This window comes from Clinocottus analis, unplaced genomic scaffold, assembly GCF_023055335.1.
Source record: "Clinocottus analis isolate CAN_PGR_092001 unplaced genomic scaffold, fCliAna1.0.p SCAF_16, whole genome shotgun sequence".
NCBI lineage: Eukaryota > Metazoa > Chordata > Actinopteri > Perciformes > Cottidae > Clinocottus > Clinocottus analis.
Window position 1 is genome coordinate 12,379,450 of NW_027175887.1, and position 13,655 is coordinate 12,393,104.

Consider the following 13,655-nt stretch of genomic DNA (forward strand, 5'->3'; position numbering starts at 1 on the left):
GGAAAGGAACTACATCTCGTAAAATATTCTGAGAAGTGGAACAAGCTGCCTGATTGGAGACTTAAAAAATGAATAAAGAATAAAACACAAAGGAAAATAAGGCAGAATAAAGCATGTGACGAGAAAGGTAGAGATCAAAAGAGCGAGTGTGTAAAATGGCAAAGTGAATGCTGCACTTGACTGCGACACTTAGCCCACTCTATTCTAACCTCTCAGAGCGCTAACGTTAGCCCTTTATTTAGCATAATAGCCCTTGAGCACTAACTCACTACATGCTTTCTAATTAAGCACTCAAGCACCTTGACTAATCTCCATAATGTGTGAGTAAAATGCTCTAAAATAATATGCTAAATATAACTTTAATTGAATAATAAGTAACAATCGGCTGACCAGCCTACTAGAAGGACATGTTTTCTAATGCTGGACAACAACATAGTTGTCTTCTGACCCTCCTGGTGAAAATTGTGTCTTTTTGCTTTACGCCAGAAAAGTTGAAGTGGTGTCATCGTCACTATATCACCCTTTAGCCCAGTGAAGATAAATGTAGAAAACATTGGCTTAAGCAAACGTGTGAAGTGATTACTGTAGAGGTTGTTACGGTTCATGGCGCCTCTCGAGTTTAAGGTGAGGACAAAGCCGGCAGGACGGTGCCAGCTAACAGACACGCGTAGTGTTTCATCTGGCTAGGAGAACTGTCATTAGTACCTGCTGTGTCAGCATAACCTGAGACAGAGAACACAAGGCACAAGGTAGTATACATGGCTTATATAAATATTAGAATGAACACATCAGGGACGGGGGCCTTCCTAGCCAGCTGATGCCGGCATGAAAAAGGAAACTGAGAGAATGCAATAAAATCAAACACTCCTGAGTACTGGTGAATGTCACTCACACACAGACTCAGTAGGTGAGGCTGTCATGTGGGCTCATGAATATGGAGCAATGCAGCTGGAATCTAATCACGTTCTTAGTTGCAAACTGGGAAAAACTCTTACTGTTGCTTTGAAGCGCGAGAGAGAGAGAGATGAAGGTTGAAGCGCTGCAAGACAGTTATGCTGATGTATGAAAGTAAAATACGTAACATCTTGAATGAAATTCATACGAAAAGGAAAACTATCAGGTATAACAAGATGGTATGCTCATACGCAAACCGCACATAATGGACATTTGAAAAAGCATTTTGTAATTATTATTATTTTTTTTCAATTTTACTATGACTGATGGAAGTTAAATGACACACACACACACACACACACACACACATACACACACACCCACACGCACATGCACACACACACACACACTTTTACTCACAGGTTGAAGTTCTTCTCCAGGTAGCAGCGGTTCCTCAGTAGACCCGCCCACAGCTGCACACCGATGATGCCGAAGATGAAGAAGACGAAGAAGCAGAGCAGCAGCACATTGCCTAGCATGGGTAGCGTGTCTAGCAGCAGGTTCACCAGGATGCGCATACCTGTGTATTAGCAGGTCAATCAATCAACCCAAAAATAGATTATCACAGGCTTATACCATTGATGAGGAAACACAACATTTGCATATAGATTGCTTTATTGCACAACTTCTCTTGGGTATGTGGACTCTACTGAAGGTCTATTCACACTAAACCTACAGACACAACGGAAATAAACGCTTCAAATCAGGTTCGACTCGAATTTAGCCAAGACCAGCCTCATACACGAACCATAACCAAATGATCTGATTCATCTAAACGGGAAGACATGAATAATATATTTGCTGCAGATGTTATTAGGCGATACGATTTTCCAGATATGTTTGTATAAAAGGCATCGCCACCGAGTGCATTGCCACACAACTGCAACTTGCTGGTTATATCCCCTTTGTGTCCTATCTGCTTCTTTACTGTCAACTGTACAGCAAAAAATGCTAAAAATAATCTTTAGAAAAGAAAAAGTTCACTTATATTGACAAAAATGTGTAACTCAAAGAAATTATGTTCACTTTAAAAACATTTGCTGTACTTAGCCATAACGTATCAACACCATGTTTATTTTAAAGCATTCACTAAATGTTTGGCCATTAGTTTGAGACAACCACAGCTGTTCAACTGCTGCTAATAACTGCAAACTTACTTGAAAGCTATGCTAACTACCGAGTATGCCAACTAAAGTCATCCCATAAACAGGCTACATGAGGTCTCATTCATTATTAGATGAACAGTAAATGCAGAAATACAAGCGTGTCCCCAGTTGACCTCTGATGACCTCATCCTCTGTGGATGGGTCGGTCCTGTATTGATGAAATATTGAGATGGGAACATTTCAACATAATGACAGCTGATTGGGTTGCAAAGAAAGAGAGAGGTGAAACCCACTGATGAGATTACAGCAACTCCGTACTGACACCTGAGAAAGGTGTGTGTGTGTGTGTGTGTGTGTGTGTGTGTGTGTGTGTGTGTGTGTGTGTGTGTGTGTGTTACTATGAGTGTGGCTATGTGGATGTCTCCAATTATCTGATGTGTGTGTGTTTTTCAATGCCACACTGGGATTCGTGAATAACAGCTCAACAGTAGGTTAATGTGTCGTAAACACAACAGTGCGTCTAAGTTGTCAACAGACTGAATGACAGGAGAGAAGCTGAGACAGAGAGAGAGAGAGAGAGAGAGAGAGAGAGAGAGAGAGAGAGAGAGAGAGAGAGAGAGAGAGAGAGAGAGAGAGAGAGAGAGAGAGAGATGATGATGTACACACATGCAAACACCTGGAATTCGTGCACTACACACACACACACACACACACACACACACAAACACAAACCATTGAAAAACAATGGCAAGCAGTGAAAATAAGTTCTCAGTGCTAATCAATGCTGTCACTCTATTTTTATTTTGTAGCTAGATTTGTGGTCATGCCAGTGTGCTCATATTTAGAGGCTCATTTATCAAAATGTACACGTACAGTGTGTGAGTGAAGGGACGATTTATTGTTACAATGATCTCGAGAATCTGCACACTTCTGCATTTGGAGATGCTTCCGGTGGAGTTCCTAGATTACCGTCTCTTCTCTCTGGATCTGACGCCACAAGAGTGGTTAATGTTATGGATATGATTTGGATTGGGACGTTAAAGATAATTTGACAACGTGAGACTGGGCATGACGCTGCGATATTGACCCATGGCGAACAGATCATCTATTTATTGGCGCTCTTGAGTAACCACGATTAGATTATGTGACACATGAGGGCACAATGTCTCAATTTTGGATTGATAAGTAAAGAAACTGAAATTTGGGAGTCCATAAGAAAGATGTTTTTTTCCCTGAGGACAGTATGCACCAGTCTTCCTCCTCTGACTAATTTGTCTCCCTCCTGTGGCTAATTTGTCTCGTCAACTGGTATTAAATGGAGAGCAGTGGAGTCGCTGGTGTGTATGTGTCTCTGGTGGCGGCTGGAGGCGAGTCTAAATGTGTTTGTTCCCCAGGGTCCTTGTCATTAGGCCACTGTTCCATTAGGCCTAATTGGGTGAAGAGAGGGAGAGACGGATGGAGGGGGAGAGAGGGAGAACAAGAATGAGACACTGCCCGAGGGTGTGCCGAAAAATAGGGCGTGCCAAAATAAGAAATAATGCGGGGAAGAACAAAGAGAAAGTGAAAAAGCTACATGCAAACAAAACCCAAACATTAAAGGGAGGGAGGCAAACAAAAGTAAGCTGAGAGAAAAGGAACAGCACCGTATCACAAAAAGCAATCTTTTTTCTCGCCTTTGCCTTCTTTTCCCCACTCATTCTCTTGCTCCTTAACTACCTGCCTCCATCTCTCACCTTGCTGAGTGACTTCACCAGTTTTCCAGCTCCTGCTGTTTTTTTTAGATAAAGATGGATGCCTCCCCTTGCATCACAGTGGAAACACATTTACAGTCATCTGCAGGTGCTGTTCACTACAAACCGGAGAACGCTCTTCTTCTCTCTTCCTCCTATCACTAGTTTCTATAGTGTTGTCTTTCCCACTCCTATTCGGGCTAACACTTCCTCGAACACTGACACATACACAGAGAGTGACACACACACAGTGCAGGACTATTATCCGTCATTTTTTCGGAGGGTTACAAATTGAGGTGTGTGAGGGGTCGGGATGGGCTCATCCTCCCTGTGTATCTGTGGGCAAAGTAACAATCTGACAAAACCGGGAACAAATAGCTTTAGGCCCGTGTTTCCTAACCCCTAATGGGGTCACTGATGGAGGACAGAATCAGGCTACCACACACTCATGCAGCTTTGCAGCTTACTGATCATCAGCTGCTGTGGCTTTCTTAAATATCAGGCCGAGTAGGTTCCTCGTCAACGGCTTCCACACTTCAAAGAACATTGAAATCAATTCCAGCTCTGACGGGCAGCTTTTTCAGGTAATTACACAGAGTATGAAGACTCTTCTGTGATTGGACACTTTCGTGGTGCGCAAACATCTGTATAAATGTGGTCGAGCTAGAATAAAATAAAATAAAAAATGTACATATAGGTCTGTGTTTAAGGCGAGACAACAAATTAACTAATACATATTGCCATTAAACCTCCGCAGTTGATTATTGACATTACACACGTATGAAATGTCATGTTCAAATATTTAAATGAGGCATTGACTTGTGTGTGCTATTTGGCACAGATTTCTTGAACAGAAACATGAACAATAAATACAATAAATTAAATGTTGGTTTAATAAACCACATGTTACATTAAATAGTCGTTGCTTCAACAAAAACATATTTTTTTTTTCATCCAAAAATGTTTTTGCGCTGGTTGGGAGGTACTTGGCTGAAAGAAATAATATTTCAAAAAGGAACATTATTGAAACAAGTTTGAAACCACGTCGATGGAAAAATCTAAAAACACAAAGAGCATTTTCCATTTCTATATCACCAGAACTTTTATTGAGAACGAAAACCATTTCTGACTACTTCTCTGAACTCTGCTGCGATGTGACCAGACCGGTCTGAACCTGCGGGAGCTCGGGCGGCTAATTGGTGCTTTCAACGCATGTGAGGGCAGCGGGACAAAGAAATCAATGTAAGTTAAAAAGTTTGGCAACGAACTAAGTTTTAGATGAGAGGAACAAGGTTGTGGTCACGTACCGATCAGTGGAGCAGCATTAATGGATGGTTTGTAAATCTGATAAAGCCGTGACTCAGGGCCTGAGCGGGCTGTGTGATTAAGCATGATATGAATGTTTAATGGTGCCCGTGGGGAACAGGTGGCATGTGGGGGCACAATTTTTTTTTTTTTAAAAAGCCAGAGATGTAATACTGAACATATACATGAATTTTCATGCAGATACATTTGTGCTTTATGTGAACTGACAGATACACAGAAGCACAGAGACAAACCACGAGCACAAGGACAGAACAACACACATGGGTGCACATTTACCCAACACTTTTGAACAAACAGGCACACACACAGACGAAGAAAACATAAAATGTTCTTACTTGGCACTCTGTTGATGGCTTTGAGGGGCCGGAGGACCCGAACTGTCCGAATGGCCGACAGGTTGATGTTCTGCAGGTCCAGCGAATACTCCACCATCCTGGAGAGGAGAGGAAAGGCAGAGAAACACGTCTTTTAACCTTCCTGCAAACCGGGTGAGCTACCGGTTCACGATATGACCTGAAAGAAAAGGACCGTGTCCAACAGCTGGACCGGCGACCTCTGCTCAAGATGCATCAATGGCCAATCTTTGATCTAATCCCACCTGTTTTCTCTCAGAGCTGTGTGAGCTTCAACAGTTTGGGAAATGCACCGTAAAGAGCGTTGCGACCCTCAAGAGATGGCGGGGAGGGAGTGATGTGACAAAGCATCAAAAGGGGAGAATAACATAAAATGGAGGTGAGAAAGAGAGAGACGGAAAAAAGGGATTCATTCTATTCTAAGTGTAGCCTGCAGGATGTTGTGGCTCAGTCAGAGCCTGGCATCTGTTAGCAAGTCATTTCCACAGCATGGCTAAGCTGTTTGTGCCCCCAAACCCAAACCACTTTCACAGGAGAATGGCCACGCTTTGCCATGTGTGGAAGCAGGGAGTGTACGTTTAAATGCGGCATACTTATATTACACGACGGTTATCGTCAACACAGAGATAGTTCAAGTGAGCAGACAAGTTTGACTATCCAGCATATGTGTTGTAAATGAGTAAAAAACGCCAGAGTGCATACACGTGAGCAAAGGATGTACATTGTGTAATAGTTTGTAAGTGTGACTGTGTGCAGAATTGATGAGCCCAGGGCTCCACCAGAGTTGGTACAGCATGATACCAGCGGCAGCAGCACCATAGCAAGCTCGTAACACCCAAAGCACGACCACTGGCTCCGACAAAACAAGCCAAGGTCACCGTCTCTCACATCCACAGACTTATGAACCATGTCATTTATAATAATGTCATACTTTATGAGGCCGTCGAGACGTTTCCTTCACCACAGTGCAGAGTCACGGAGTAACGCACCAGTTCACGCTTGAGGAGGATTACTTTTGTAACAAGGGGTTTGAATCAATGTATATATACTGTATATGTACAAGGAAGATGTCGAATAAACTTGAGGAGGCATGAATGAAATGCTTACTCATTTTGGACTCAGTCTAATTATTTAGTTCTTATTGTAGAACTAATGCCTGACAAATCATATCTAAGTACGTGAGATACCCGTCTCCCGCCACTGATGCAATCAATGTCCGTGCCTGGCACAGAGTCACATGTTGTGTCTCTGTAGCTCTCTGCGAGCTCCGTAAACCATTTTATGTGGCTCTGTGCAAGTTTTTACGAATTATGAACATGCCTGAGGAGTGCCGCACTTGAAAGACTACATCTTTACAAGGATCTAGTGGCATATCGCAGACCAATTTTCTTTACCCGGTGTGGTCGAAAGTACAGAAATGCCACACAGCGGCTCGATGAAAACGCCAAAGCAAAGAGAAAAGCATTGCAGTTTTTATTTTGTTCATCACAACCTGCCTTAAACATTTGAGTATCTGTGGTAACTAATCATTGGATGTGGGCTGCTGAGAGAATAAACAGAAGGCTACAATGACAAAAGGGAGTTTAAAAACAATTAGAGCATACACTTCCTCGCTTTAGTGAGCTCAAGGGCATCAAACTGGATTTAAAAAATGTGGCTTGATTAGATTACAGGCTGAGAAATAATGCTATTAGATAGAAGACAACCACAACTGCATAAACAATTGCATGGATGAGGACATGTTTTGTTTTGTTAGTGACCCAATTGCATCTAGCAGATAAAGTGAAAGAGAGAGCAGAAGATCACAGATGAGCCTGTGTGTATGCATGTGTGTGCATGCATGTGTGTGTACGTGTGTGCGCGCCACAGAAGTGTCTCTTCCTGTACTGTACACATCAATCACGCCGCTGTGTTTGGGAGGGTAATTAGTGGACCGCCACAAGCGTCCTTTTTATGATTGTTCTCTATTTTTCACATTCCTTTTTTGCCTGTGATGCCTTCATCTCATTCATGCTTTCATGTGATTTGTGTGTGTGTGTGTGTGTGTGTGTGTGTGTGTGTGTGTGTGTGTGTGTGTGTTTAAATCGATATGAAATGCAGAGCTTCAGGGTGAACCTAGGTTAGACCATGTGAGAAGAGTTCAGATTCATGAACATGAGAGAGAAATAAAAAAGAATGTCAAATGTAAAATTTCTAGTTACTTAAGTGTCAATTTAACGAGACGCCTTCATCAGTTTGCATCAAAGTTGAAGTTCCACGTCGAGATTATTTTTTGGCATCTTATACATAAAAAGACTTTTGCTTTTGACAACTATAAGAAATATTTATGACTGTGAGGGTGTCCGAGGAAAGCTGAAGTGTCGTGGTGTGTATTCTCGTTTAATTATGTATTACAGCCAAGCTACTGAAAGTCCTCAAATCAATGTTTCTTTATGTAAATCTGAAAAGATTCACCAGAATGAGGATGCATCAACGCACAGCTCCTTATTATGCTTAAACAACACAAACAGTCCTGCTCAATTGGCACAACTCAGCAACGAGAAAGTATTGTATCATTGCTAAATTGTTTTCAACCTATCTGCCTATGTCAGAATGAATATGGAAACCAAGGGTCATCCCTGGATCTACAGGACACATGCTGCCATATTTCTGTTACTGCCGACACCAGACAGGCTGGAAAAAAATAAGTCTCAGTACAGTGGATTATGCAAAAATAAAATATACAGTATATAAAATCAAACAGACTGTGTGTGTCAGGGTTACAGAGCGGAAGTACAAAAACCCCTTTAGAGGCTTTCTTGGTGAAAGCCTGGCCTGCATGGGGTCTGAAGGGGAGATGACAAGGGAATAGGTTCATCCAAGCATAAGAAAAAGGAAAGAAGAAGAGAGGCAGGGAGCAGGAGGGTTAGAGAGCGAGGTGGTGCCCGTGGGTAACAGACATGGAGCTCATAGCAGACTGTCGGCTGTGATTTGGCCTGGCAAGTTTGGCAGTGCCATCTGCAATTACCCGAGACGCTAATCTAATGGATGCTGCCAAGAGGAAAACGGAGACGAGGAGGCGTTCGCACAAATACAAACACAGGCACGCGCACGCACAGATTAGACTAACTCAAAAGGCATACACTCACAGACCGTAATCTCTGTGTGTAATTCAAAGCAGAGCGCACACGCACACACACACACACACACACACACACACACACACACACACACACAGGGGATGAAGTGATTCGGCTCAAATGAAGATGAATGTCCCTCCACCCTGGTAAATCTGTTGCTCTACCTTTATTTGTGTGCTATTATACCAGCCACTCTCTCTCACTCTCACTCTCACTCTCTCTCTCTCTCTCTCTCTCTCTCACACACACACACACACACACTCTCGCTCTATCGCCCATGTCTGAGCCTCTAATACACTTTGTTCAAAGCAGGTGTTTGAGCAGGTGTGTTTGCTTTTGTTTTGTGCACATGCATCCATCTAGCGGGTGTGCGTGTGTGTGTGTGTGTGTGTGTGTGTGTGTGTGTGTGTGTGTGTGTGTGTGTGTGTGTGTGTGTGTGTGTGTGTGTGTGAAGGACACTTTGCAAGAGCGAGCAAAACTTATGCAATAACTTACACAATATATGACGATGGAATTGGATGTTCTTGTGGGCAGCTGTTATGGATCGTTCAGCAGTGGGTGTCTCTTGAAACCTTGCTTTTGAATTCTCAGTTTCCGTCTTTTCTTTCCTTCTTCCTGTCTGCCTTATTCCATTTTTACTTCCAAAGTAAAAACCTGTGCTAGTCCAAAACAACATTTGTACCATCTATTCCATTATTCCACGCCTGACAGGACGACATTGTATCCCAGTGTCTATAAAAACTATTACAATTCATAGTTTCAAAATAAAAGCAGTTTCTAATCAAACAATGCGTTAAAGGGATCAAATCCCAGCTGTTCAACCTCATACAAGTGAGAAAAACACTGTATAAAAACGGCTGCAGCAGTTCTTGCCGAGATCATCTGTGTCTCTGGGGCAAGTCTTTAAAATATGATGTTCCTTCTGCATCCATGAAGTGACAGTGACATCAGTGGGGGCAAGAAAGAACTACAGAGTGCTGCTTCAGCTTCGGCAGCTTAGGGGCTCATTGCCACTCAAACGAAAACCTTGATCTCTTTGCTTTGGTTGGAAACTAGCTGTGGGTTTTTTTCCAACAGCAAAAATGGCATTTAGAAATATGTGTATGCAGAGGATTTTATGAACAGCGGTTATAACAGTGTACATTTTTACAGTGTTTTGGCTAACTTAGATATTCAGCCATTAAAGGGCTGCTCGAGGCTGCTCGAGGCTGCTCGAGGCTGCAGCGGGGAGGATACGGCCGGCGGGGAATCTCCAGAATCTGAGCTGTTGAGCGCAAACACCAACTGGTGGGGCCTTTGCTCAAATTGCTCCCCGATGCCAACATAAACTGAATCTTTCTGCAGGAATAAATGTCAGCCTGGTCAGCTCAAACTTCAAGAAGGTTGTATTTTTCTGTTTATTAAGTGAAAGAATATTTAGTTTTTTGAAATTCCGTCAGTTTATTTGATTTCGGTAATCAAATTTAAAATGCTAGGAGAGTTTGCGTAAAGTAAAAAAAAACTCGCCGGCACAACTGAGATCAGCTTTCTCGATCACTACACCTCGCACTGAGGAATGCATTTCTTCAGTGGGCGACATTTATCATCAGCACTGATTACACGTCCACATGAAAGATAAAGCAAATTTTCTCAACACGGTTCACTCTGACTTTTTTTGTGACTCTGTAACATCTATAATGTCACTTTACTTCCTTCTTTGTTGAGGAAGAACAGCCCACACGTCACGTTAAACAGACACAAACAGATTTTTGTGGCCCAAATCTTTATGCATCACCTTTCTCACCTTCCCACATGAATTAGGAAGCTCATTCAATGTCTTTAAGCAAACCCTGAAAAGGGTGTGAGGGCAGCCACAGTCATCACACACAAGTTCAGTACTTGCCAATCACTATGAACACTGTTTCATTTATCTCAGATTTTAAATACGAGCAAACTTCATGAAGTTCAGTCATGACTGCTGGAGAACTTTTGCCATATTAAACACAACATGACAGACACATTTAAACAGAAGCAGTTCATGCGAGCATCCTGATACGCTTGCTTACCCAGACATGACGATGAAGAAGTCCAGCCTGTTCCAGGTGTCTCCCAGGTAACAGCGACTTCCAAAGATCCCGAGAGCCACCATCTTTATCACCATCTCCAATGCAAAGAAGATGTAGATGAATGCATCAAAGGCCTACGAGGAGACAACGGGAGACAAAGAGGGAGGAAATGAGAAAAGGATGCATTACATACATTTAGCCTGTTATTCAGGCTCAAACTGTTGTGGAAGCTCCCTCTTTGTCTTTTGTTTCCTAGTGAATGAGAAGCACTTGTCAAAAGCACTTCATAGAAGCGGAAAAGCAGAAATATCTGGCTCCTTAGAATCCCACAAAAGGAAAGACTGAGAAACCAAATGGCAGATGTGCACACTTCTTAAGCCTGAAGCGATTGTTTGGGCCGAGCCCTATCTATTCAAATACCTCCAAACAATCCGTGACCTTTTATTTTCCACATTTCCAAGGCAATTATGACACTTTTTAAGTGTGCCCAGTTCGCACTCCACAGCAGACTCATCCCAAAGCTCACAGGACCTGTCAAATTAGCTCTTTTCCATCCAACTGCCCTTTTAAAAGATCAAACTATCATCTAATAGCACACCAACAGAAAGTGTGATGTCCAAGACTGATGTGCTCCTAATCTGTTTGTGTGTGCTCTCTAGCAGTGACTTCATAGAATCGCTGGTGTCTATTGTGTGAGCCAAGGCTACTGTTAACACAGTGTTTTGAATGGCTTAAATGTGTGTACGTGTGCACACTCAAGTAACACCACACAAAGCATATGGTGCCCAATGTGAACCAACCCACACTGCAAGGCTGGAATCACTCGAGGAGACAGAAGTGAAGAGGAAAAAGAAAGGGTGGGAGATCCAGGTTAGACCTCAGAGACAACAAAGATGAAGACTGAGGAGGCAGTGAGAGATTAATGAGAGAGACAGATGAGCTCACATCTCTCATGTCCTGCCTGATCACGAGCTAAACCTCCTATTGTATTTTCGGAAAACAAAACTCTTCCCCAGTGCTTTGCCCTCGGCTGTGTGACTGTGTTGGCGGCCTCGTTGCATATTCCTACTACATATGACTCAAGTTGCTACCTTTTGACTTCCAAATACAAATTAAAGAAAGCAATGCAGCCGCATGGTCATTGTGCCCGATTTGGATTTTAGATGATCAGCTTTTGTGTTTGTTCTCAACATGTGATCCATCCTCAAACTGCACAAAACACACACACACACACACACACACACACACACACACACACACGCTGTTCCAAATGGGATCATATTTTTGCGACTGCTCGCGTTGCTGACCATAAAAGAAACAGTTTGACCCAAATTGCAGAAAATGTTTAAACATTTAAATTTCTCTTTAAACATCTACAGATAGCAACAACAGATTATACACGAATCACACTGATAATCAATCTAACAGAAGCAACCCATTCTAATTAAATTCATAAATAAATATAAATAAGTGCTGGAACCGTACAGCTTTGAAAAGATCACAAGAACTTCCCAGTTAAGTCTTGCTCTCGTCTGCTACAGCTCAGTTAGTACACATCCATCCGCTGGGAGAAGAGTGTGTGCATTCAACAAACCAGATGGCAACAACCAATACACATGAGAGAACTTAAAGGTTACGTTAAATGACAAACGAGAGACTCAATCAGTACCCACAGCAGGCTAGGACACACTGATATGTGTTGCATTTGGTCAATTAGGAGTAATACGCAATTGTTTCAATATTCAGCGTTGAGGAACAATTGCAAGAGGGTGTTTGTGGCTATAGATGGCATGGAAAGAGTTACACGGTCATTGTGTTGATTTATTCATGCTGCAGCACTGGCCGGAGCAGGAGACACGTCAGAAATAACAAGTCAAGAGCTGGGCGACGATAAACAGCTTCCTTGTGGACGTTGTCTGCACCATTTGGCATCTCTATGGATCAAGACATCTGATGGCCAAGATGGAACTGATTGGCACAAATCCGTGCCCATGACAAGGTGTGAACCTGACAAGCGCACGCGACTGTAAATGTGTAAAGCTTTTGCACAAGCACGGCTTTGTACATGGGCAATCGACATGCCTTGTAATGCATTGTGAAGACGAGATGTGTGTTCCCATCCCTGTTTATTCACCCACATACACAGACGCGGCATACAGAGCTGGCAGCATGCAATGGGGAAGGCTGGAAGATCAGTCTCACATGCTGTTTAAATGATGTTTTGATAAATAATGCAGCCTGCACGCTTCACATGTAATCCGACGTTGGCTGCACCAGTCGGATCCCTGTCGCGCTCTGCACCGAGTGAAAGGGGAATGAATTCATCATAGGTATTTGTCACCGCCGACAGCTTCCTCTTCAGTCGGCCTATCAGGTTTTATCGCCAACGTGATTTGTGAGGAGGCTGAGGCTATCCTGTGATGGGCTCTTTCATGATTTGAAATAGGAGCTGGTGTGGGAGCTACTTCATATGCTGTCATTGTGCTTTGGCGGGAGGAGAGGACGTGGTAACTAGGTCATCAGGATTAAAATAATAAATGTGTGTCTTACGCTACTTGTGGAACGAGTGAAAGAGGAGAGTCATCAGCGTATCAATCAAAAGTCACCATGCAGACGACGTTCATTTCACACTCAGTGGCCAAGAGGACAGTGGAAGTAAAACCTGTCTGTGCAGTTTTTGATCATCCGGCGCTCCATTAAAAAGGTCGATCATGTGTTGATTTGAGGGTGTAATGAGTCCTGTCCCATTCAAATCCATTTAAGGTGGAAAAACAACTTTCCATTTGCGTGTAATGAATGTGCAAACACAGACGGCTGCAGAGGACATCGGCCTCCCTACAGCAGGTACAATTTCCTCTTGACTTCTGCCTGTGAAGAAACAACAACCTGAGCTGCTTTTTCAGGAAGACAATGTTATCTTGATGTTTCACAAGCTACTTTTCAAAGAACTTATTATCATATCAAACAAAATGATCAATCATATCCCACTGTTGGAAATTACAGCTCTTTGATTTCTTGCCGA

General features: G+C 42.8%; 1 protein-coding gene across 5 annotated transcripts in view; it reads right to left on the reverse strand.

Moving 5' to 3' along the window:
- cacna1ia (calcium voltage-gated channel subunit alpha1 Ia) overlaps nt 1-13,655 on the reverse strand; it is a 135,929-nt gene that overhangs the window by 52,825 nt on the left and 69,449 nt on the right. For all 5 annotated transcript variants that reach the window (XM_068578811.1, XM_068578810.1, XM_068578808.1 and 2 more), the window contains exons 4-6: nt 10,634-10,767; nt 5,452-5,549; nt 1,315-1,474 (exon numbers count right to left, since the gene is read on the reverse strand). In XM_068578811.1, coding sequence (XP_068434912.1) covers nt 1,315-1,474; nt 5,452-5,549; nt 10,634-10,767 — 392 coding nt within the window. The remainder of the gene's footprint in view (nt 1-1,314; nt 1,475-5,451; nt 5,550-10,633; nt 10,768-13,655) is intronic.